General features: G+C 49.4%; 1 protein-coding gene across 2 annotated transcripts; it reads left to right on the forward strand.

Moving 5' to 3' along the window:
* Positions 1-1124: 1124 nt before the first annotated feature.
* On the forward strand, positions 1125-26921 carry spred2b (sprouty related EVH1 domain containing 2b). Of its 2 annotated transcripts, none has more exons than XM_076974452.1 (6): positions 1125-1550; positions 17270-17447; positions 17631-17799; positions 18193-18257; positions 23257-23409; positions 23974-26921. In XM_076974452.1, the coding sequence occupies exons 1-6, from the start codon at positions 1525-1527 to the stop codon at positions 24637-24639; spliced, it is 1257 nt and encodes a 418-aa protein (XP_076830567.1). In that variant the 5' UTR covers positions 1125-1524; the 3' UTR covers positions 24640-26921. The 2 variants fall into 2 exon arrangements, with proteins under 2 accessions (XP_076830567.1, XP_076830566.1); XM_076974451.1 differs by lacking the exon at positions 1125-1550 and adding an exon at positions 9288-9587.

Consider the following 26921-nt stretch of genomic DNA (forward strand, 5'->3'; position numbering starts at 1 on the left):
CATCTTGTGACAACATGTCACTGTTTTGACCAGGTGGTGGTGACATTCTCAACCAAAGACTGAGTGAGACCATTTAATGTGATAACCCAGTTACCCAGTGCTGAATATATCACAAATATTTAAATGTAACAACTTTTAAATGATCTCTGTTGGATTTAATTAACATGATAAATATACCGCAATAAGATGGCTTATAGCAGCGTTTCATTGTAGTCATGTGTTCCATGTAATTGCTAGAACAATGATTTAATTATTAATCCTTTTCAGATAGTGCTGATTAGAAGTGATGATGTGCAAAAGATTTGGACAATCCCTGTTTGACGTACCTGACTATCCTCTGATCAAAGTCACACGTATCCTCAGTATTGTCTCTATTAGAAGGGAGACAGAGGAATCCACCTTTGTTCCTGATTACACGTCTGCCAGGAAACAGCTCACTAAAGTAGCACCTCAAAACCATTTGTTGTGTAATATACGGGATTACTACGGCAGTGTTTCCAATGCAGACAGACTGCAGATATATTGTTGAACATGGTTACATTTTAATATTTAGTCATTCATTTTAAAACGAGTATTTCCTATGACTAATATAAGCAAATGCATCATCTAGGTAATAAACCATCTGCAATAAAAATTGGCACGTTGAATAATTGTTTACTTTTAACTTTTATATTATCTTATTTACTTTTTTACATTTTTTGTTATTTTAATATTTTTATATTTAGTTTCTTTTAACATTTTCTTTTTGTCTTTTAGTCTTATCTCCTTTTAATGTTTCTTTTTATTTATACTGTAAAGCACTTTGAGTTGCATGTATGTATGAAAGGTGCTATACAAATAAAGATTATTATTATTATTATTATTAATATTAATATTATTATTATTATTACAATAGTAAAAAAAAAACAATAGTTCTTCCTTGAAATATGATCAGCAGTTTCAACGGTGGAGTCCACTTCTCTGATTAAAAGTCGTTCAGTCTGCAGACAAATGTGGAGCGACGCTGACGTCATCGCTTCCGCCCTGCCCCCCCCCCCCCCCTCTCTCCTCGCGCCCCTCCTCGCGCTTCCCCCCCCCCCCCCCCCCCCCCCCCCCCCCCCGTTGGCGGCGCTGGGCTGCTGCCTGCTACAGAATCCAACATGGAGTAAACGGAGATGGGGCTCGGACGGGGCCACCCTCAGCAACATCAACGCGTATCTAGAAGCACAGCGACGTGGGGATGAACGCGGCCGCTCTAAGACGATCGTAGAGGGGGGGGGGATCCATCGGCACCGCTCGGGTTACACACGGGTCGGGGGGGATCCGGTACACTTTACGTTTTTCATCAGCAACTGGTTCGCTCCACGGAAAAGAAACGGAAAAGCCATCAAGACGGAGGCGAAGAGGGGGACAAAACAAACAGTACGAGAAGGCAGAAGAAGACACTGGCGATATGTGAGGGATTGTGTGGGAAAACGTGGCCAGAAAATGAGCGACGACACGAGTGCACCCGCTGCGGGATGTTTTTCTAGGTGAAAAGAGAAAATGATCGAAGAAACACACCCAAACGAGTGAGTAGTTAGGATCTTTTTTTCTCTTGCGAGTTTTTCCCGAGTGTCCTGCACCCGTTTGGTTGTAGGTTGCCTACATTTTCGTCCTGAATATCAATGTCAACGTCGCACGGTGAAAAGTTTTGGAAACTGTTTTATTTTGGGGCTTGAAAATGTTTTGTGTGGTTGGTCGTGAGTATTGACAGTGGGAGATGAAAAACGGGGGGGATCGGGCCCTGTTTCAGATTCCGTCTTGAGAAGGGAGGGAGAAAAAGAGAGAGTGAGAGTGGAGCTGGCTCGGCAACGTTCTGTAGTTAAATGCATTTACTGTTTTCTGAATATTCCTGAAATGTTACGTTCAGTGTAGGTAGTTGGGAAAATACTGACAGGCGCCATGCAGCAATCGGTGTTGTTCGGTAACTGCCGAATAGTCGAATAGTTGTATAATTCATGTTTCAGATTGTCATGTGTGGACTGCGAGGCTGGAGGAGCTGAATGGTGTTCTAGTCTATCCGCCATTTGTTTTCCCCCCTTTTGAATCGTGCTCATTTGCATACAGTGCTTCATTCATAAAAACACAGTTGGCCTTCTTGACTCCGTGTTGACTCTCTTACAGAATGTGTTTTACGCAAGATTCATGAAGCTTCGAGCTATAAGCGTTTGGACTGTTTAGCATGGATTTAATTCAGGCCTGTGTGAGCAGGCCAAAATGTATGTGATCTGGAATGTAGGGTCGAATTGTTTATAATATTTTGAAAACCCGGTTAATATTTCGCCAATGCCATTTTTAATTCGGAGGCCGAGGCCTGCATTACGTTTGAAATTGCACGTATATATTTGAATACACTTGAAGGCTGCATCAAGTCCTTTTGTGCTTGTAAGGTTATATCGGTTTATATTATACCTATGCTTACCGTGAGAACGTTAAACTACATGCAAAATATCCAACAAATACAACAGCGACCTCGGGGCTGAATGAAGTCTCTGCTAAACCGTGTCAAACGGAAGGGCTGAGGGCAGAGGAGATGTTTGCGGTAGGGTCGCATGACGCCGGTCCATTCATAAAAGCTGCAGCCTTCAGCCCCGCTCATTCATGACTGCACGCGCGCGCGCCCTCGGCACGCGGACGCGACCAAACGAGACTGACAGGAAATATTGATCCGGATGGTGCGAAATATTTCGACTGTTTTCCCCCTTCTCCTGAAGTAAAACCTGCTTCAGTTGTAAATATATCACACACCAGCAAATATCAAATGTTTTTTTTCATCATAACAGTACCTGCAGACCAGCTAATTGGCGTAAAAATCATTTCAAAGACGACGGATCCGCCGTCAAACGTATTCACACCGTTTCTGACTGTGTTAACAGTCCTCCATTAGAGCCAGACGGGTCTACACGACCCAATACACATACTCGGGCCAACCATGTCGGCTGGACCCATCACAGCAGCACCTCCCAGCCAACAGACATGACTGTCGGTGATGGCAGAGAAGAAAATGAAGAATGACATTCAGCAAAGGTCGCTGCTAGCATTCCCAACCCGGGACAGGGAGAATGATCCTCCATCTGACTCCTGACTCAGAGGACAATCTATACTTTTACTGTATGGAAAAAAACACTCTCATATGACACCCATAATTTCTTATCTGACTTAATGAATAAGTGTGTATGAACAATAATTAAAAACCCAGTAATTTTAGCTGAATAATCATGCATCGTTTTCTCTTTAAAATGAAGATTTGGAAGGACCCAATAACACTCATCATTTGTGATATTGTTGATCTATTTAAATAGTTATTTTGTGTACCTTCCCACACGCCTTTTGAAACTTGAAACGGTAGATGTAGTTTACTTTCTGGGGCTGTTAAGGTTGCTTTTAAATGTAATTTTTAGTTTCATGTTTGTGTTGTTCATACTTGTATTCAATGTTATTTGCACTTGTACATAAAAAAAGATTGAGCAGGAGGATTTGACTTGTGCACCAATGTTAGTCAAATTCAGTGTTTTATACTTCATGTCTGCGCATTTCCAATGACCATGTAGGCCTATATCTAGGCCAAGAGCGTTCTAGGTGTTCTAGGTATGGACCTGGTCATTTAGCCGCCTGCTCCCCCATGGTTCCGATGCATTTGTCAGGTCGGCACGTTTTAGAGCGGTATGTCCATCTCATTGATCCAAGATCTGTAATGGTGGCCGTTTAATTTTCTGTAAGAGGATACACGGCTTTATGTAGACTCCTTAGCATTTGTTGCCTCCTTATTTAACTGTAGTGCTAGCTTATAAATCAGCTTATCTTCTAAATGGGAACATAATGTGTGTGCTTTTGTAATTAATATATACTGCATTACCTAAAATAGACACTTTGGTCTTAATTACATGAGTTGCATGTCCCAAATTGTTTGTGTGTTTTGTTTGTTTGTTTTTATTTGTTGTTTCTGTTGCATGATGGTACAAGTGCTCCTACAGTTGCAGGCGACTGAGGAATAATGGTGGTTAGCTGTTTCTGTGTTTCGCTCCAGTAGAGACGTTGGCTGGTACTTCTCTGCTCTTGGTTTTGTTGAAAGTGATGAGCTAGTGCTAAAGAAACAGGGTCATGTTGGCACAGGACTTTAAAAGTTTTCCTCTTTGACAAAAGCAGTACATTGAAATACCGTTCAGCATTTATGTGTTATGATTTTAACATTAAGTCAAGAAATGCAGAATAGCCTACATGTAACTTGCTCTGGATGAACCGTGCAGCCCTTCTGAGGTTGTGGAGAATGGTGTAATGTGATTAGTGTGGTGGTATTTCAGAGTTGAACTTTCTTTCCCACACATGATGCAGTCGCTTCTTCTATTTTATTGTCTGATCTCAGGACCCTTGTGGTCACTTTCCAAAATTAAATGCAGAGTGCGTTCATGTGCGGAGTAGTTGAGTGACGTTTGAGATGTTTTTACTTCTGACTCATGGTGTGTTAAGTATGACACAGAGTTCTGTGCTGCCTGCCCATGTGAGACAGCACGTAGAGTGCATGCGGTTTGGGTCGTGACCTCTTGGTCCTGTGCATGGTGAGGTCCGTGGTACCTGCAGAGAGCAGAATCGTTCTGTCATCCCTGTGGAAGCCCAGTGACTTGAGGTTGGTGTCAGCTGTTTTCCCCTCATTAGTGGATCCATCATGGTTCTGCGTTCTTCGTACAAGCACATCTCATTCCTGCCGAGCGGGGACCCAGCGGAAACGAGCGAATGCTTTTTGCCCAACCGGCCAGGCTGTTAATATTTTATTTGATTGTTTCCTAGATGTTTATTGCTCAAGCCCAGTAGTAAAATGGGCTGGTTTATTTGTGTAGGCCACTCTTCTGCTGTTAAACTAGTCTGTCCAAACAGGGCTCCCTGTCGTTGTGGAGAATGAGGGCCTTGTGTGTGTGTACCCCACAGTTCATGCTGGGGGGGGGGGGGGTGCTTTGATGTATCTTTAGTCACATCCCAGCTAGGAAATCATTATCTGTACTTTTTCATTTTTCATTGACGAATGGCTGTTTTTGTTTTTGTTTTTTATAAACCGTTGCCAGAGCAAACAAGGTCCTCCCAACCTCCCAACCTCACACAGCCAGGAAGGCCTTGCACGAGGACATGTTGTCACACAAGGACACGTCCACTGCGCGAGGTTAATTTCAACCGCTCAGAATGCCGAATCAACTGCTCCGGCCTCCTGTCCTGTCCAGTTCTGTAACTGACCCTTCAGAAATAAATGGAAGGTCAGCATAGACAGTTTTGTTAACACCTTATGGGGCTAGCATAAACGTTCGTGCTGGCCAGCAATGCTAGATGCTAAGGATGCTAAGTTGGACTATTAATGCTGTGGGTGAAGTGCCAGTTTACAATAGCTCCTTAGATACTGTCATGCTATACTGTGTTTTCAAGCGTGCCCTCATAGTAAAGCTCTGTGAAGCTCACAGTAGTTTCTAAGAAGGAGGAAATGTGATTGCAGGATGGAGTGGAGAACTATTGCGACGCCACTTCATGTGTTCTAAACATTGCACGTTTAAGTGTGTCAACACACTAGCCGTGATATTGTCAGCCTGAATGTTCACAAAGAAATGCAACGGAATGAAGGACTATAAGTCAATACTGTGCTGCTTTGATCAATATTTACCCAAGTTGTTTCATAAAAAGGAAAAAAAAGTGCTTGTGTATATTTTGGGTTACCTTTGGTCCACTTTTATTTTTATGATGCTGCCGCATTAAAGCTGAGTAAAGAGATGAGATCTAGTTGATCTCAGTCAGATGAATTTCAGTCAGAAATTGTGAAATGATCTTTCTTTAATGGAAGTTTTATTTGTTCCTCCTGTGTATCATACATGCAACTACCATGTTGAGTGTGCACACTGTGGGAATATGTCTGATGTGGCATTAAATGTTGTATTAAATGGCTGTTTTATTTTTATTATTATTGTTTTACAACATCCTGACAACATTAAAAGCATTGTGACAGTCGGGTTCAAATATCGGTGGCTATCAAAGGCCAACTACTATATCTGCATCCAATTAGTCTGTTTAGACTCGAGTTCTGTTAATATCCCGCCGGTACCGTGTCACTGACTGGAATGTGTCTAGTGTACTTTGGGTTTTGCTGGTGCAACATTGCATGTACAGAATGCAGGAAGTAATGGCAGATATAAAGACCTTTTTACAAGGGGTGTGTGTGTGTGTGTGTGTGTGTGTGTGTCTGTTTGTCTTTTGTGTGTGCGTACGTGCGCACTCCTCCGCCTTTGTTGGCCTGGTGGGGTTGGTGTAGCCTTATCTAAGGAAGTCGCAGCCTGCCCTTATCAGGTTTGGTACAACTGTTCAACCCACCTGCCAAGAGGGCTGAAGCCACAGTGCCTGAGTGTGTCTCCCCTCCCCTCGGGCTGTGGTTTTAGTGTTTCTTCTTGTGTGTGTCTACAGTGTGGTGGTGAAGGAGATCTCCAAGTCCTTTCTGCAGCTGTGTCTGAGTTTAATTTTGAACCTGCGAGAAAGACGTGTGCAGCAAACTGCAACAGAACACACAGAAGCCTTGCTGGATATTTACAAGCGCAAATGAGGGGTGTTTAGCTCAATTTCTTGTGCGGTGTCGGCCATTAAGGTTACACCACAGTAAAGTAGGTCCATGGTGCGACTTTGCGACTGTGTTCAGGATTACCCAGGTAAGGTCCTAACCCAAACTCCATTAGCAGACCGGTGAAAGGCCTCAGCGAGGAGTCGTCAGACCTTGAACACGGTTATCACAGTGTGGGTTTGGACCCCATGTCCCTAGTCCTGCTTGGAGAGCACCACGGGCCGTACAGTTAATTCATCAGATGAAGTAAAGGGCCACGTTGAACTCGCCGATGACACGAGTACATGGCAGTCTGAAGTGCCGTCCACGTGGTAACGGAAGTTTGAAGTTGGAACCCGGGTTCTGCACGTGGGAGGTATCGACAAATGGCTGCCCCCTCGAGTCGGCCCATGGACGCTGGATGCTCTGTGCTGCCCCCTGTCTGCAAGCGCCAGGTCTGTGCTGGGTGGCCATGAGCGATCTGAGCCTGTCTCCCGCCCACTGGTGCAGGTGGAGTTGTGAAAACTTTATTTGTGGTGTATTAAGTTGCCAGACCTCATGTGGTGTTGACGTGTGCCTTGATTTAATATTGGACCCTTGAAAGCAGGACTGTGTGATTGTGATGGCCGTGTGTCTGTGTGAACTGGCAGGTTTCAGTATTGTTTCAGTGCCTGCCACGTTGGCCTGGGTGCACGTCCTGTGCTCCTGAAATCTTTTTTAGAAATCTTTAAGCAACATTAAAAACATGAAATTAAATTCAGTTCTATGGCGAACGTACATTGTTACTGGGCGGGGTGTAAAATGGCGCCAGATCGAACTAGTAACTCATTGAATCATAGATATGGATCGGAGGTAAATAAACTAGATTTTTTTTCCGGCGTGAGATATCAGAAGTGTGGCGTGAGAGCGTGTGAAGACGGTCAAATGCGTGTGTCTCGCGCTCAGTGCGTGAGAGTTGGCCACCCTGCTAACCAGGTACAAAAAAACGTATAACCGAACAACGATATAGCTAGCCAGTTACAGAAAGACATAGAAGCTAACACACATGACTATCCAGGCACAGTGGACACAAACATGGCTAACCCGGGTGCACGTTTTGCTGAGTGGAGTGACCTTAGCTGTCTAGATCAAGTTTCTTTGGTAGCGCTGAGCATACATTTTAGCAAAGCCAAATCACTTTTAGCCTTACTGTCTTAGCCTTACTCGCTTAGCCTTACTCGCTTAGCCTTACTCGCTTAGCCTTACTCGCTTAGCCTTACTCGCTTAGCCTTACTGTCTTAGCCTTACTGTCTTATTATTTTACATCATTATTATGACCCGGTGCGTGAGGCGCACAAAAAACAGTGAACAGTGTGGCTGGTAGCAGACGTCACCGTTGAACTGGCCGTCCCAGCGGTTAGCGTGCCTTTTTGGCTTAGACGTGCCACCGCATCACGGTACCTGCAGCTGACCTCGTGACCCCCCCCCCCCCCCCCTGCTAAGTCATTATTTGTCTAAGGAGTATGATCTTCACCACACAACTCCTGTCATTAAGTCTCACGGGCGCAGGAAGGACAGCTGTGGAAATGCTGGTGAGGACGACGCATGTTTGCCCTAAAGGGGGGGGGGTGGGGGGGGGGGTGTCGTCTGTGGAGGGCAACTGAGAGGGAGGGCTCCACACACCATTTGGGCATGAACTTTTTCATGGTGCTATGTAGTTGCGTAGATATGCTTAATAAGAATGTAACCGCTCCGCCCACTCGCACGTTAAAGCAGCAAACGGCACTCTGACGAGCTCTGCTGCACCTGGCCGCCAGAGTTGGCCTTTGGGTTGGCGTGACTACGGTCGCCAAGGCAGCCTTCCCCCTGTCAAGGCCACACACGGGACCAACACGCTAGCCATGGCCCAGTCTTTGTATGTGCATCACGATTCGTCTCACACACACACACACACACACACACACGCACACTCACAGCCTCATGATGGGGCTCCATGTGGCTTTAATTCCATACTGCCAAACCACGCTGAGAGGAGTGGAGCTCTGGTCTGGCTCGTGCTATGTTGGGACTTGAGGAAGGGTGCCTTTTATAGCCCAGGTACACTTCCTCTAGGAAGAGGATTACCCACAATTCCTAATGTGCAGTTTCCGTGCACATAATTTCTCATTTTGTTCAGTGGGTTTTTTCTATAGGTGCGGCTGAAAGCTCTCTTTTTTAGGCAGGAGTAAGGAATGTTGTGTGTGTGTGTGTGTGTGTGGTGTGTGTGTGTGTGTGTGTGTGTGTGTACAGGCAGCAGAAACCTTTTGGTGTGCATATAGAGTGTGTAGGTGGATTGTTTGATGTGGAGGTGCAGGGTAACTACACATTTCATGCTAGGTTGATCTCTTCAACCCCCCCCCCCCCCCCCCCCCCCCCCCCAAATCTCCCTGACTCTCGCACACACACACTCTCTCTCTCTCTCTCTCTCTCTCTCATGTGCACACGTTCCCATGCATCCTCCCATAGCATGTGTGGGTGTCGTTGGCCGTAGCTGAAGCAGGAGGTGTGCTGGAGCCATGCTGTGTGGAGATCACATTCTATCTCTCTCTCTCTCTCTCTCTCTCTCTCTCTCTCTCTCTCTCTCTCTCTCCTCTCTCTCTCTCTCTCTCTCTCTCTCTCTCTCTCTCTCTCTCTCTCTCTCTCTCTCTCTCTCCCTCTCCCTCCCCTTCTCCCCACCCCACCGCCGAGACTCCGAGAGGGAGAGAGAGAAGAAGGGAGCAGCGGAGTGGCGTTGGTCTGTAGGCCGGTGGCTGAAGGTAGAATGGTTGCCTGCCGATGACTCATCTTCCGCCGCTCCGTGTGTTTGTCGAGGAGACTGAATCATCCGTCGTATTTGGGGATAGCGGAGGCTCTGGTGCGCGGACGCACTGGCACAAGCGCTCTGCCCGCACGCCGAAGACGGCGTCCATGGCCGAGCTCGGTCCCTCGCGACGCCGATGCCCCGAACACTGTTTGCCGGACTCGCAGAGATGAGTGATAGCGGCCGGTAAGCCCAGTCACGGCTGGTTTTTCCAGATTGTTCTAGTGACTGAGTGGCACTCGCATTCGTGTGTGTGTGTGTGTGTGTGTGGGTTTGCACGCGTGCCCTCCCTTCCTCCTCCTCCTCCTCCTCCTCCTCCTTCGTCTCCTCCCCGCACCCGTGGCCTTTCCGCCTGCCCGCTGTGTTTTCTGAGGACGGTGTGAGCGGATGTTGTGGCGAAGTGCAAGGCACTGGTGCGTGGGGGCGTGTGGGGGTTGGGGGGGGCTGTACTCGCGCACGTGTGGCCGGTCTCACTGTGGTGCCACCCGTTCTGTGGTAGGCTTGGATAAGGAGCATCAGTGTAGGTTGTTCTCCGAGCTTTCTACAAGCGCAGGCATAAAAACAGAACACGAGTGACCCATAGCGGTCGAGGCCCAGGCATTGGTTCCTGCCTGTGTGATTGGGTCCTTGTGAACACACAAAAGAGGTATTAAGACCAACGATAACCACTAAAATGATCAGGAGGGATTTCCATTGCCCTGAAATCACCATCTAGGTCTCCGGCCACATGTTGGAGGTCCGTGTGCGGTGTTAATCGTGCACGGGTAGAAGAATGTGATGTTCTGACCCTTCAACCCAAATCTCACCCGCTGCCGGCGCCCATTCTTGAGCGGCCCGTCCGCCATCTTCTCTCGAGTCCGCGGACCCGCCACACGCCTACTCCCCATTGGCTCAGCGGAACTGGAAGCGGCCTCCGGGCTAAGGGCCCGCGGTGAACGACCGAGAAACGCCGCTCGCCATCTGTAAAAGTTCTCCGTGAATAGATGACTCACGGTGAAGGTGCGTGAGAGATGCAATGTGCTTATCGGGGGTGTCGGGAGTGCGTTGCGAGCCGTGTGGTTTTGCCAGTGTTGCGGACGAAGGGCCGTGCCGCTCTCGAAGCGCGCATTAACCCCAACAGTTGATGGCATCGAATAAGGTCCCGAAATCCTGCAAGTAGGGCCTCGCTGCGCAAAAGCGATGTCCGTTGATGGCTGCGTTCCTCTTTAGCGACTTTCGATGACCCTTTCGTTATGTCTGTTGAGCAGGTTGTGGGGCTGATGCTGTAAATTACTGCTGCTTCCGTTTACTTTGTGGACCAACGGCTAGACAAGATCTGGTTACCCGGGATCTCCATTCCAGCACTAAATGGGGAAGGTCTGGGAAAGTACTGGTGTCCCCTGATCAACAGCAGCACTGGTGTCCCCCGATCAACAGCAGCGGGCACATATTGCCCATTCGTAAGTGAGCACTAGAGGTTAGATTTGTATTGAATGCAGGTGATGTAATATACCTTATTGCCAGGGTTACCCAAACTTTGTGAAGCCCCTGGTCAACAGTACTTTATGGTGTAGACAAATGTTGTAGGTGCTGCTTATTTGTTCATCTGATTACAGGGAACATACAGCTAATTACTTCCTAAGTACTTCCTAATTACTTCCTAAGTACTTCCTCTTTGTGCTTCTTTAATGCTGATGATAACCCTAGATAAGTATAGACAGGAAGGGCTCGGGTTTTAAGGTACGCCATCTTGATATTTTTCATGGCTGGCGTGACCAACACTTGGGGAAGAGGTTTATTACTTAATTCTTACTGAATGCTTCTTTTTAAAGACTTGTTGTTCAGGACGTGTAGAGGAAGAGCAGTGGTGCATCGCGTGTTCAGTATTATAACGTGGAGAGTCCCAACTCGATTAGTCTGAATGATGTAGGAGAGAAAGTTGTAAACGTTTCCACCCCTTCTCCCTACTTGAGCTCCCCCCTGGAGAGGAACATATGGATACCTCCAAGTGGCCCTGTGTGTGTGTGTGTGTGTGTGTGTGTGTGTGTGTGTGTGTGTGTGTGTGTGTGTGTGTGTGTGTGTGTGTGTGATTTGTGACATGCAGAGCTGTTAGCCACGTTGCTATGGTGATTTACGAAGGAGTTGAGTAAAAGCGTATGATGGTGGTCTGGACCTGCGTGTCGGTAATTGGTGGAGATTTGGAAATCATTGAATTTCTGTCACTTCCGCCATGACTACAGTCTGTACCGATGAAACCAAGGAAAAGGGTGTGGGGGTCTGAAAAAAGAGTCCTGCCATCTCAAACTGCTCATGCGTGGCTCTTCTGCCATTGTGCACGCTGGCTATCACATAAGCAGTCATGAAGCACAAACATGAATTATTATTATTATTATACCTAGGGTTAGACAGCAGTAGTATACAGTATATTGCAATTTGTGTGTGTGTGTCTGCCTGAGCACATGTGTCTTCTTGTCTGCCTGTGTGTGTGTGTGTGTGTGTGTGTGTGTGTGTGTGTGTGTGTGTGTGTGTCTGCCTGAGCACGTGTCTTCCTGTCTGCCTGTGTGTGTGTGTGTCTGCCTGAGCACATGTGTCTTCCTGTCTGCCTGTGTGTATACAATGTGTCTGCCTGTGTGTGTGTATGCCTGCACATGTCTTCCTGTCTGCCTGTGTGTGTGTGTGCCCATGTGTGTCTTTGACAGCGCTACAAAGCAAATGACCTCTAAAACAAATCACAACATTTCCAGTTGAGTTCGTAGAACGCTGCGCGGCTGGAGTCTTTCACGGTGATTGTATTGTGATACACAGACAAATAAGGGGTGTGTCCTGCTTACAGACCTCTGGATATCGCAGCTTTAAGCGAAACGGAACACGACCCCGGGGGGGAGTGTGTGTGTGTGTGTGTGTGTGTGTGTGTGTGTGTGTGTGTGTGTGTGTGTGTGTGTGCGTGTGCGTGTGCGTGCTAGAACACAGATCAGTGTTTGTCTTAAAGATCAGGGAGAACACCACACTCTGCTGCTCTTTGGACTTTCCCGAGCGGAGTCGGGAACTCCTGCAGCCCCACTAGCAGCTCACGCTCCTCGGCACCGGGGCAGTGATGAAGTGATGAACGATGCTCTGTTCGTTTGACTCCTGGCTATGGATGCACTGAATATTCTAGATGTCTGTATTGCTGCATGTTACGATTGTGATGTGCTTTAAATTTAAAAAAAGCATTATTTTGATTACGTTTGGATCTGTTGAAGGTCACCGCAACATTTGAGATTTGGTCAGAATTAGTTGTGCAGCCAGGGTTGATCAGCATATTTCAACCTCCGGTATCAGTGTTACACAGGCCTATATAGCGATAATGATTTATGATTTATGTATCATTGAGCCCTGTTCATGGCTGAAATCCTGCTTAACCTGCATAACCTGTGATGCACAAAGCGTGCAGCACTAAACTTATTGCATCACTATCGAGTCGTCCATCTTGGCCCAGCCCTGTTGACCACCTCACGGCCATCAGGGCAATCCCAAGCTGGGACTACACCAGGCGGCGTCACACGATTGGTCCGCGGGTGGGGTAGGCGGAGCCGTCACGAGCCGATCACTTCGGGGGGTGGGGCGGGGCCTCCGGTTTGCTCATGCGTACGCAGGAGCCCAAGGACAGATGGGAGAGAGGACACAGTGAGACACCTTCCAGCCTGGGACCGCATCAAGCAGAGAGAGTCATGGCTTCAGACGCCTTCATACATTCTGTCACGCCTGTGTGTGTTTCTGTGTGTGTGTGTGTGTGTGTGTGTGTGTGTGTGTGTGTGTGTGTGTGTGTGTGTGTATGCTGCTTCACGTCTGTTGAAGTCCTGTAACATTATAACCCTTATTTTTTCACCATGCTTGCCAGATGGTAGGTGTCCCAGAATGCTAAGTGGGACATGCGAAACGTGCTCGTTTATTCCGCAGAGATTACCAGCGCGGTAAAGAGAGGCTGGGTTAGCGGTGCCTCCGAACGGCCTGAGCGCGGCGCGGGTTTCTCCTCGTGTTTGGGACGGAGTTTCGGGCCTTTTGGCTTCTCCGTTTTTGCTGACCTTGGATTCGTCCGGTGGAGACCCGGTGTGCTCTTTGGCTCGTGAATAAAGGCAACGAAATGGATCGACAAAAGCAGAGTGGTTCTGATTGTCATATGAAGTTAAATCGGTTGTGCTTTTGTGTGTAAGCTTAGTGATGATTTTAGTAATGTCTTCCACCTTTTACCAACCCCAGTCATGTCTGTTTTCTGGACATTTTCCATACTGCACAAAAAATGGACTCCTTCATAAGAACCCGAGCAGGCCCGTTAGAACCTGGCTTGGGCGTTTTGTGATCGGTATCAGGTTTGTTGGTCATGCACGTTGCGTCTCTTGGGACATCCAGCCATTTGTATTGGACTGTTTTACTTACTCTGGTGTCTCCACAAAACCCATCAGTGAATAAAACTTCGTTAAAGGAAGTGAGGAGTTGTAAGTGCACGATGTTTAAGAAGAGCGACGTGACTCGGACCACGTAACGTGCAGAGGTACCTTCTGCCTCAGGACTCCAGGAGGGTGCCAAAAATTATTTTTATTTGAGGATGTTTTCGAAACCATTTTTAGAACTGTTCTTGCTGACATAGCTGGGATGAATAAATGCCTTTTTTAAGGGGGGGGGTGTAATTATTTTTTTCCTGTAGGTATATAAATGAAAAATTGTGATACTTGGTTTCTATAAACTACACGATACTTGTGTGATTTGTGATTGGTACACTTTTGGTGAATGCAGTACATGTGGGTAAAAGGGGAAAAAAATGTTTTGCAACCACTTCTACTTCCAATAAACCTGCTTGAAACGCAGCGTTGTATGATGTTCCATAAAGGGCTCCTTACGGCAGGAACCTCCCATTACATCAGCTCCAGGTGAAAATGTCTTGGTAGGAAATATAACTAGATATCTTGAAATATATATATAACGTCGAGTAACAAGGTTGTTTTTGAAAAAATTCCCTCCGGCTCCTGTAGGCAGGGAACATATGGTAAAATGGGTGCATAAAATAAAAACATATGTGCATGGTAATTAATGGGAGTGTTATGTCAGATGTTCAGTAAATGTTCTATAGAAATAGAGCAGAAACATGATAAAACACTGATCAGAAACCAGCCAAACTGGCTAATCAGTTCCAGCTGAGAACAGTCTGGGCGTTGGCCTAATATTCCAATAAGCACGCTTGATTGACGGCCTGCTGTCAGATTAGCAGCATGCTACAATGCTCAGGCTGAGGTGAATATAATGACACAAACGGGGAGAATTGGAGTCATGCAACCATACATGAATGAAAATGAGATGTTATGAGATGTTTTGTGTTTTCAGTCAGCATGAAAACGAAACTATGGAAAATAGCTTTACATAACACTAGCATTAACCCATAATACTCTGCTTGCGCACTGATTAGCTTAATATGGTAGAGCTGGTTCTACAGTGGAGCAATCCAGAGATTTCTTTTTTTAAGTTCCAGTGGAACGTAGATCTACACCTATATGTGAACACAGGGAAGTCTGGGAAATGTAGTCTTGGAGGAGTAGACTGAATTGAACATAGCTGAAGTGTTGTTTTGTGAATGTTTAATTAGTGGAAGAGACGCGTGATTGTGAAGCATAGGCCATTGAAGAATATTTTCCAGGATAATTCTGAAGTGCGGCATTTTATTTATTATTTAATGAAGTGTTTATTTAAAGAAAAGGCACGATGTGTGTCTGACTAGCTTAAAGAAAACCTGCTAATGCAGAAACATTCTGGTAAAGGGATGGAAGGAGAAAAAGACTGTTGACGCAAGGTCACACAGACACACACCCCCGCCCCTTACCCTGGTGGCGTCCAACACTCCCCGGGGTCCATGAGTGACGGGAGAGGGGGTGGCAAAACTGGAAAAAGATGAAAAAGAAGGGGTGAAAGCAAGGGGGGGGGGGTGTTTTTTTGTGAATTTCCACATCACAGATGGATGGAATGACTCACACACACACGCTCGCACACGTATATCGGTGACATTTTCCCTCTCCTGACAGCGTTGGTGACAAGTTCTCCAGGTTCCATCACGCCTCTATTTTAGTGAGGTTTAATTTTGTCAGATTGCCATTCACCACTCCTCAGACGCAGAGACTTCCACGTCGTTAATGAGAAGCTGTTTCTGGTTCCCCGCCTTGAACTCGGGGATGGGGGTGTGGACGGGGCGGGGGGGGGGCGGTGTCTAGAGAGACTGGAGATGGGGTTGGACACCGGGGGGGGGGGGGTATCCTTGCACCGGTAGGCCCACCCAGCCTGCCTCTGAGACCCCTGGGTAATGTACTGAGGCTCTTGTGGCTTTGAAGAAGCAGCAGTCTGGATTGGTAGGTAAACGGTCACTGTCTTCCTCTGTACATGCCCCATGTCAGTCAAACCCATGCCTGCGTCCTCGTGAACTCTGGGATTACTGGGATTACCCCCTAACTAACTGCATCTCTCTGCCTGTACGTGTACTGAGCAATGACAATAAACCCATCCACCCTACCAAAGCCTCAGATTTACTCTACACACAGTGCTGGAGGACTAGGGTGGAGCTGGGTGTGGGTCAGCCATGTCCACTGGCTACGCACCCCCATTTTGCCCCCCCACCCATTTGAGAGAGGCACCATGTTTTAGTGGACCTGGTATTTGATTTGAATTGTAATTATGGATTGCTCACCATGCTGATCACCATGATATGTGGAACCTCCCCTCTCTCTCTCCTTCACAGAACATTAGACGTGCCTTCGTCCCCTGGACTTCCCAGTCATTAACTGTAATCTTACATTGTGTGTGTACACACACACACACACACACACACACACACACACACAGGGAGATCTCCCCTTTCTTTTCCTTCACCAGTGCCTCTTTCAGAGTTTTACTCTCATTCCTGCTCAGCCCCTTCTGGCATCTGTGAACCAAAGGACTGATATTCTAGTGTGTGTGTGTGTGTGTGTGTGTGTGTGTGTGTGTGTGTGTGTGTGTGTGTGTGTGTGTGTGTGTGTGTGTGTGTGTGTGTGTGAGAGAGAGAGAGAGACACAGAGGGAGAGAATAATCTTTTTGCCATTCCCTAATGCTGTGGGTGAGACAGAGAGGGAGAGAGAGAGAGAGCGGAATGGAGGGAGGGAGAGCTAGACAGGGAGGGAGAGAGAGAGAGAGAGAGAGAGAGCGGAATGGAGGGAGGGAGGGATCTTTTTGCCATCCCCTAATGCTTGGAGTCTATTGATTTAGCGGCTCCCAGGTCCTGAGACACGGACACTCCTCCTCCCCCGTCACTGCGTCCTCCCTCTCTCCCTCCCTCCCGCACTTTCTCTGTCTCTTTCATTCTCTCCCTCCCTAGTTAATTATTGAACACACTGACTCAGGTTACCATATAAGGCTGACTCTTGGCTGGCTAAGCTTCACGGTGGAAGAATGAGAGGAAAGACTCACTGAGCTGTTTGCACTGCTGAGGGAGAGAGCACAACTCCAGAGCTCTCCACCAGTTTCTCTGCAAATACCTCAAATGGAGGGTTTTCTTATTTTTATTTTTTACATGTTTCCCCCGTCTATGATATTGTGTCCTGCCGAGAGCAACGTTCACCCTCATGGTGTGTGTGTGTGTGTCTGTGTGTCTGTGTGTGACTGTGTGTGTCTGTGTGTGTGTGTGTGTGTGTGTGTGTTCTAAGCCACCGGCCTGCTGTCTGTTTTCTGCTTGAGTGGCTCATTGGTATGTGCAGCATAACACAGTGACCCTGTTTTTGTTTGGTGGGAGGCCCAGATATACGGGGACGGGACATGGGTGTCCAGTTTGTCCTGCCTCTCTTATGAAGATTAAAGTCCTCTCCTATTTCTCCCTTCTCTCTCTCTCTCTCTCTCAGTGACAGTTACATTGTGCGCGTCAAAGCGGTGGTCATGACCCGGGACGACTCCAGTGGGGGTTGGCTAGCGCAGGAGGGCGGCGGTCTCAGCAGGGTGGGCGTGTGCAAGGTGATGCCCGCCGAACTGAGCGGCCACAGCGACTTCCTCATCCACGGGGAGCGCCTCAAGGACAAGCAGGTAGGGACTGACCAACACTCCCTCGTCCCTAGGCCACGCCCTCATCCATAGGCCATGCCCTCTTCCCTAGGCCACGCCCTCTTCCCAAGGACTGGCACATGAGCACTTGATTTTGGTGCTGGGCTTCATCACAAAGTGCCAACAGGCTGACTCTAAAGGTCTTGGCATTGTTTTGACTGGCAGGTGATCCTGGAATGTTTTGTGCGAAAAGATCTGATCTACACCAAGGCCACGCCCACATTTCACCACTGGAAGGTCGACAACAGGAAGTGTGGCCTCACGTTCCAGAGTCCTGCCGATGCCCGTGCCTTCGACCGCGGCGTGCGAAAGGCCTTGGAGGACATCACGGAAGGTGAGTGCGCCAAGATCCACGAGGGTAGCGTGTGCGCGGGCGAGCTAAACACGGCTGGCGCTTTAGCGTGTGCCTGGACAACGTGTGGGCCGCGTGCTGATGACGTGTGCACTCACGCCGGTCTGCTGTGGAATGGCTGCCTGGGGTTGGATTTCCCTTGGTACCCTCTAGTGCATGTTTCGATCTGTCTCTCCTCTATCACCCCCGACATGTCTGTCTCTCTCCCACCCCCCCCCGTCTGTCTCTCCACTACGCCCCCCCCCCCCCCACACTCTCACCACCACCTAACAGACAGGATGTGTGCGGTTTTATCCCCTCATCGCTCCTGTGTGTGTGTGTTTGTGTGTGTGTGTGTGTGTGTGTGTGTGTGTGTGTGTGTGTGTTTTATTTTAGGTTCCACGACTTCCTCTTCAACGCTCCAGAACGAGACCGAGCTGGGCGACGACGACGTATTCACAGTAAGCCCCTTTTCCCTCCCGAATCAAACGTTCGCCCTCCTTCGTCCTCTGAGCCCTGACGACGCCACACGTGCTCAGCCCTGATTGGTTACGCCGCCGCGCGTGGGCGTGGACCTCGAGAGGAGCGGAGATTGAGAAGCTATGGAAGAGCGGACCTTCACCGTACTCACCCACACAGTTCACACAAGCCGCCTCCCACCAGCTGCTTTCTCCCGGGGCTCCGCCCACTTCTCTCTTCTCCTCGGTCCAGACTGACTGGGTGTGTTTGAGGCGTCCCAGAAAAGGCCAGGTCCTCGTGATATTTTTACCTCACAGAGGGCCGCAGTAGGAGAGACCGCCCTTTGTTTTGGTCGAGACGGTGGGGGCGATTAGCTGAACAGGGATTAGCTTAGCAACTTTTGTATTTGTGTTTGATTTTTGTCTCTTACCCCCACAGATCTCCCTCCTTAGCCCAACACCCTCCTTTTTTTTTGGGTTCCAGGGATGAAGAGCAGCAGGCGGGGTCAGAAGGTCACTTCCTGCTCTCCTCAGTAAAACTATCATTAGCAGCTGCTTCCTAGCTAACTGCCATCGTGATTTACTGCCGCCAAGGGAGGGGGGGAGGGGCCGTGAGGGCAGGTGGGGGTGCAGCGAGGGATCCTGACGGCTTCTCGTCCTCTCGCTGTCTGTCTCCGTTTCGGGCCAAAAAGAGTCGCCGGCTAAGCTCCGGCGGAAATTCAATCCCTGGGGTTATTTTTTTTTTCTTCCGACCCTGGAATTTACGCACTCTCCTCTTAAACCGGACCATCCGTTTGGGGTTCTGCTGCTCCAGGGGGAGGGGCTGATATTGAAATTGGAAATTTTGCATCACTTTGGTTAAGGTGCTGCTTTTCTGAGCCTGCAGACCCCCCCCCCCCCCCCCCCCCCCCCGACAGTAGAAATGCTTTTGTAGATTTACAGCTCAGATATTGTGAGATATTGTGTTGTGTGAGTGTGCTCGCTCGCCTGTGTGCACACGTGTGTTGTATGTGTGTCTGCGCGTGCATGTGTGCCGTGTGTGTGTGTGTGTGTGGCGGAGGTGGTGAACTGCTTCTATTGCCTTTGCCAGAGGCCGGGTGTACATTCCTCCCTATACTTAACCCCCCACACTATTTTTGTCCATTCAGATCAGGGCAGAGGAGTCATTCAGAGACTGGTGAACCATTTCCCTGGAACAGGGTGGGGCTCGTAAACACACGCGCGCACACACACACACACACACACACACACACACACACACACACACACACACACACACACACACACAAAAACACACACCTTTCTCAGGAAACGAGTCCGTGAGCGAATCTTCCCCTACCAAATTGCAGAGCGGAGATCCCTGGTGATATTAAATCGAAAATTGTTTTTAAAGTTATTAATACCTGTTGGAGTCTGTTCACTTCCTTCATGCTTTAAGCTCCTGTAACCAGCGCTTAGCAGAGTCAGGGCATGGCTGAACACATATGCCTCTCAAGACACTGTTGCATCAGCCATAACGGCGATCTACAGTGTGAGAGAAAGAGAGAGAGAGAGAACAAATGAGTCACCTGCTGGGTACTCAGCAGTAGAGCAGGCTCATCCACCTCTCACACTGTTTACAACTCTACAGCACCTCCACCACCACCCCCCGCCCACCCCCACCCCTTTAAAGAATGCGTCCCAGTCCGCAGGCTTGCTGGATGGGACGTTGTTGCCTTGCGATCTTTGTCCCGAGTCGTGACCCGCGGCGCTGGGTGGCTGGTAGTGTTTTTTTTTTTCCTCCGAAGCTCCGTCACGTGATCGCCAAAGGAGGCGGAGAGGTGACACGGGCTCCTGTGACACATTCGCCCTTATTTTTGCCAGATAAGGCTCGAGCCAGGTGTTAAAGTCAACAAGGGTGCACTCGGTCGGCACCGCGGGCCCCGTACGCACGCGTAGGCGTAGAGGCCCGCCGGACCCTGTGGCGTCGCACGCGAGAGCGATTCAGGTGGAGCGCGTAAACACGCTCCGGTGTTTGAGTTAAAGGCTGGGTGGACACGCGATGGGCGGGGCTAGGGGGTTGTTTGATTGACAGCTTCCTGTGCTGCGGTGTAGCCAAGGCTAGGGAAGGGCCCCGGTGTCTGTGGAGCTCGTGTCTGCGGTCCAGGAGGACGCTCGGGGGGGAAGTGGGAAAGGAAAGACTAATGGCTGTGGGGAGGGTGGGGACGCACAAGAAATCACTGCTCCTTTATACCATAAGGCCCTTCGTTGCCGCCCACCACCGCCTCTCTTGGTCATCTGTTATTGGAGTGGCAGCTCTCACTGCCAATCACAGTGGGGGAACCGGTGCACGCGTTCAATGGCCCTTCCGCGCTTTCTGTCTGAATTCTAGGTGAGCCAGACGTGCTTACATAAACCTCTAGTCGATGTTAAACTTTTTCGCCTGAGATTTTTTCACGCTTCATTCCAGTTGGCGCAGTGCGGCGTAAACCTGTCGTGTCTGCCTTAATGCCCAAGGCAGGCCGCATCTGGCAGGGCAGAGTTTTTTTTTTTTAACTGTAACAAATGTCCTCCAAACAACAGTTCTGAGAACATGGCTCCATCTCCATGTAGCTCACTGCTTCGGGCAGCTGTGGCTTCTGCAGGGCGTCTAATTCCTCTTACAGTCATCAATTACTTTATAATCAAATTCTTTTTGCGCTGTTTGGTTTCTGTCAGGCCTTGTAAAGCCAACACCCCCCCCCCCCCCCCCCCCCCCCCCCCCCCTTCACCATGTCTTGTGGGGTCAAGTAATGGCCCGTCCAGTTTGAACCGGTCGGCCTGAACACGTGGCGGTGTTCAGCACAGTCCGATTTGGCTTGGCCTGGTGCGGTTTGGTGCCGTGGGGGGGGGTTTGGCTGTTCTGACTCTTGGCCCATTTGTGAAATTACCCCAAAGACTGCAATCTCCCCCCAGAAAGTCCCCGTCCCCCCCCCAGCTCCCTCATCATGCCCCGACCCTCTCCCACCACGCCACTGATTGCGAGTCATTAAGAAGGCTGTATTTGCTGGGCTTGCAATGAAGGTATGCCTTTGAATCCGAACGAGGCCACATGTGCCTTTTTGAAGTCTCCCTTTATCTCCTGCAAGCCACTGACTTTAGAGCCCTTTGATAAGATGGCTGATTTCGAAGGGGTTAGCATTTTTGCTTCAGTCTGCCTTTTCTCCATCTAGGTGCCTCTGTCTCTCACTTCCTTCATGTCCGTGTCTCCCCCCCCCCCCCCATTTCACTTGGAATCCCGTCCCAATCCAACCCCTCCCCGCTCGGTCCGGCCATGTAAACGTTCGGAAGGGCCTGTGTTTTTAATCATCTCCTGCTAGGCCAGCTATCCTCTTAAACACGTTTTTAAATCACGTAGGCCCAGGTTCTTGGCGATGGGGCGAGGGGCGCCCATGTTGCCTTTGGCCGGCGTTTCTGAGGGCCCGGTTTGGGCCCAACCGGACCGGGCTGCTCCAGGACAGAGAGTGAGTGAGCGAGCATCCGGTATAGACCGCTGTGGAGAGACTACTGTTTGCAGCAGTAGCAGCTCTGAACTTCATCGTGTGGAAAAATGAGACTTAGGAGCAAACCTCCTGTGTTGGGGTCGGTCTGATTTGAATCCTACTGTCCAAGACTCTTCTAGGCAGGGGAGCCCTCATCTACGCTTAAGTCTTCAACGAATGACGACTGTTGGGTGTTTGTAAGGTCCATATAAAGATTCTGGCATCATGAGCCATTTTTTAAATGTGCACGTTGTGCGTGCAAGCTGACAGAAAAAGTTCTTGGTGCTCGTTGTAATATTTGTAAGTCCTTTTGTGCGTGTTGATCTGGAGGAGCCTGTGTGTGTGTGTGTGTGTGTGTGTGTGTGTGTGTGTGTGTGTGTGTGTGTGTGTGTGTGTGTGTGTGTGTGTGTCTGTGTCTGTGCACGCTCCACCTGGCAGGTGGTGGTTGAAGAACCGGTGGTGTTTGAGGCCTGAATCGCAGCCAAAAGGAAACAACACATCCAGACTGCTAGCCACTAATCACCCAGGCCACGCCCCATCCGGCCTGCCTGCCTGTCTGTCTGCCCCTCTGTCTGTCTGCCTGCCTGCCGGTCCTCTCTGCCCACCTCCACAGGGAGCTGGCTGTCCGCACCGCTCTTATGCTTTGTGTCTTGCAAGCGTGCCAGAGTTTTCGTTGGAGTGCAGCCTGGGTGGGAGGAGGGAGGAGAGGGAGGAGGTGTAGGAGGTGCAGGGGGGTGGGGTGGGGGGTGATGGTCTGAAACGGGTCTGTGTATCCCGCTGACCGCTGTGCCCCCGGTGGGGTCTCCTGGCATGGGCAAAAAGCCATTCTCATTTCCCCTGTGCCCGTCTCTCTCTCTCTCTCTCTCTCTCTCTCTGACACATGGACACACCCTTCGGCGCTCACAGTAACACTTTTGCAGCTGCGCGGTTATGCTCGGTTGCGAGCCGACGTTGCAAACACGCCCGACCGACATACGTGTGCGTAAGGAGTGACTCTTTCCTTCTGTTGTGCCTTAATAGTCTAGCCACGTCTGTGGTCAAGTTAATAGAGCCCTTAGAAGTGTCGTTTCTGGGGCCGGCTCCTCCCCCATTAGAAAGAGCGCAGGCCCAAAGGACGTTCTGTCAAATGGGACCTCCACAGCACCGTCCCTGATGATGTCATGGACCACAACTTTGGGCTTCGTGTGCGATAGCCAAAAATCCTGCAGAATGGATTCATTTACAGCTCCTTTAATAGACTTTTTTTCTCACCACAAATCATGTGGCTTAAAGATTTGTTTTATTTTTTTTTTTTATAGCATACCGAAGTGGTGCCGAGTCACGTCGGTTAGCCCGATGTGGGCTGGCGTGTGCACGTTTGTGCGTGCGCAGCGGTGCAGGGTATAGTCGTGCGGCAACGCCTGCCGCCCGTGAGATCATGGAAAACGGCCCCTTATTTAGCACAACACCTGCCGCTCGTGCGTCTTATCAAACTCCAGAACGCCTCTCTGTCTCCGCCACAGAACGCCACCGACAGCTCCTCCAACTCCTCCCAGAAGAAGGAGCCGTGCATACAGCCTCTGGCCACCTCCACCCTGTACGCACCGCACCACCCCCTCCTGGAGCACCACCTCCACGAGCACTACAGGACCTCGGACCGCTACTTCCTGGACCAGGTGGGTGGCCGTATGATTGGGGACTGGCGGACCCCGCGCGGCTCAGGCCGGGTCAGAGCCGGTTCCGTGCGAAACGTACGTGAAGAACCTTATTGTCCCATAGTGGGGGGGATCTTATAGCACGGTGGCGCTCCTAAGTTAAATGTGTCTTATTACCTTTCCTTACTTTCTGCCACATGGAAAATTCAGTTTTCGTTTTCGAGAGTAGCGGTGCTTAATGGTATTATCATTTGTTTTTGTTAGGAGTCGTTTCTGATGGGTTGAGGCTGAACATTGGCTGCAAATCAAAAAGCCCTGCTTAGAAAGAAAGACAGCTGTGTGCTATTGCAGCGAGGATTATCCCTAGGGGAAGTGGCTAGGGGAAGTGGCTAGGGGAAGTGAGGGAGGGATCATCTGGAATTGGAATAGGGACTTTCGTTCGCCACCGCGGACCCGGACCTAAGGTCTGAGCTATCTGCCAAAAATGGACCGCGGAAAGATTTAATTGATTACCCCTGGAATAGGGCCTGTTTTCGTAAGCAAGCTCCTAAGTCTCGCCCACGTTGTGTTTCCTCTCTCACCAAGGCGGTTCCCCGGTTCCCGCGCCACGTCAGTTTCGTGGACGAGGAGGAGGAGGTCGTGCGGATCAACCCTCGCGAGCGCGCTTGGCTGACGGGCTACGAGGACTACCGACACGCGGCGGCCCGAGACCGCTTCCGCCAGGCCGACGAGGCGGACTCGTACGTGCACCTGGACAAGAGCGAGCCGTCCAAGCACGACTACAGCTACCCGTACGCGGGCGGCTCCGAGCCGGGCCACAAGGCGGGGCGGGGCGCGGCCGACGGGGCCGTGGTCGCCACGCAGCCTCCCCCCCTCAAGGGCAAGCGGCGTCGGGAGGAGGGGGGCGAGCGCTCGCGCTGCGTGTACTGCCGGGACGTTTTCAACCACGAGGAGAACCGCCGCGGCCGGTGCCACTACGCTCCCGACCCGGTCAGGACGTGCATCCACCGAGTCAGCTTCATGTGGTGCGCCGACAGCCTCCTCTACCACTGCATGTCGGACCCGGAGGGCGACTATTCGGACCCGTGCTCGTGCGACACCGGCGACGAGCGCTTCTGCCTGCGTTGGCTGGCCCTGCTGGGCCTGTCGGTGCTGGCTCCCTGCCTGTGCTGCTACCCGCCACTACACGCCTGTCACCGGTGCGGGGTGGCGTGCGGCTGCTGCGGGGGCAAACACAAGGCCGTCGGCTGACCGGGTGCAGATGTACGTACATGCGCCCCCTGCTGGTGGAGAGGAAAGCAAAGACATACAAAGAGGTTCTCTGTGGGGTGGGGGGGGGATTCCCCTCCACCCCCACATTTCTTTTCTGTCAGTCTCACTTGTTTCAGATGGACAAAACGAAGAAAAATGGTGCATTTAACTGGCTTGAAAATAGTTTTTCTTTATATACGTGTGTCCGTGTGCGTGTGTGTATGTGTGTGCTTGCGTGCGTGTGTTTGTTTGTATGTGTTACAGTGTAAGTTTCATTTCTTCTGAATGTTTCTCTTCATTGTACCAGGCTCTCTCTCTTTTTTTTTTCTTTCTTCAGGAGGCCCGTTTGTGGCCTACATGTCATGAATTACTTATGCAGGTACTTTATATTTTTACACTGATTTTAAAGTTCAAGAACTTGAATCGTTTGTTTTTAATGTCGCGGTGTGCTTGATTAGAGAATTGGTCGTTTAACCCGTGGTCCATTAGCCCGTGGCTAACAGAACATCCACTGGAATCCTGCAAAGCATTCAGAACAATCACAGTCCAGATTAGCTTGAGACACTAAACCTGTAGTGAGGTTGGTGGTGAGTTTGTGTGTGTGTGTGTGTGTGTGTGTGTGTGTGTGTGTGTGTGTGTGTGTGTGTGTGTGCTGAAGCTGCATGTACGTTGTAAAGGAATGAGAACATTGTATCACAGCATAGTATTGTTATTGTATTTAAGCCAAATTAACATAAGCTGCATTGTGAGTATATGTAAATACTGTATACTCATATGTATATGTTTAAAATTGATTATTATATCCACAGCCACATTAGTTATGCCGACAATGGATATTTTCCTTTCTGTTGATTGGAACCGAAGCTTTTAAATTACCATCATTAGTATCCAAAGATTTTGTTTGTTTTTGTTTTTATTTATTTTCCTCAGTCAATCGAATCACCAGCCAAAAGGAGAAGGCAAGAAGAGTGTTGTTTGGTTGTTAGTGCAGGAGACCAGTCACATGAGAGTGGCGAGATCTTCGGTGAGCCCACTACAGTCAGATCGCTCTGTGGGGAAAAGACGTAACTGTCCTTCTCTGCTCCACGTGTGGCTGGAAACACTCAGGAGCTCAAATCCGATCATATGCTGAAGGAAGCCAAAAAAGAGGACACATTGGAAACGTTTAAATGGAGGATGCTTCAGACAGGGACATTTGCCAGAACCGATCTCCAGTTTGTTCATCACTATAATGTTACTCAGAGCCTTAATTTCGGTGAAAGATAAGTGATGGTAATTTGACCGGTAAATACTTTTAAGTGTGGCGTGAGGTTTGAATATAGCGTTTCTCATATAACAGATACATCCTCGTGAATTCTTTAAAATAGTTCAGAGGAAGTGATGAATATTTTTCTAATCTATCCAAAATGGAGAATCCCATTGGATGAGCCTTTTTTAATCAAGAGAATGTGTTTAAAATGTGGAAGGAGGTTAGTGGAAAAACGGCATCGTACAATCTGTGAGGCAGCTCGTGTACACGTGTGTAATCTGGCTCAGACACTAGTCTCACCCGCCCTATGAGTGACAATGCAATCACCGAGTCACCCCCCCCCCCCCCCAACACCACACACACAGACACACACAGACACACAGACACACACACACAGACACACACACACAGACACACACACACGGACACACACACACACGGACACACACAGACACACACACACACAGACACACACACACACACACAGACACACACACACCCCCAACCACACTCACACACACTCACTCACTCACACACGCGCTGATGGAGGGCTCGGTAACGGGCGCGGACCCTGTGAGACGGCCGTGCCAGCATCGCGTAGCTTCGTTAGAGGTTTGGGGGATAAAATGCCCGCCGATATTAGCCGAACGTGGACTGTTGAATGAACACGTCGGGTGTCGGATCAGTACACGAGAGGCGAGGGAGTCCGTTACGGAGGTGTCGGCTGTCACCGCGTCCTCCGTCCGCCGTTAGGCCGTTTTGGCTAGCCATCAGCTTCTGTGATACTGGCATCACCCTCTTCACCAAGAGTCCGGTCTACCTGTGGTAAAAGCAAAAGAAAAAGGTAAACAAAAGCAAACAAAAGGTAAACAAAAGCAAACAAAAGGTAAACAAAAGCATTCTGTCTGTACATGTGTCCCGGTGCACAGTCTCGCTACTACACACATTATACCTGTTAAAAAAGTGCCTGACGCGTATTGTTAATCTCCTTGTATACTAAAAAAGGATTAAATAAACCCTATTGTATTGATTA

Source organism: Brachyhypopomus gauderio, chromosome 15 (assembly GCF_052324685.1).
Source record: "Brachyhypopomus gauderio isolate BG-103 chromosome 15, BGAUD_0.2, whole genome shotgun sequence".
NCBI lineage: Eukaryota > Metazoa > Chordata > Actinopteri > Gymnotiformes > Hypopomidae > Brachyhypopomus > Brachyhypopomus gauderio.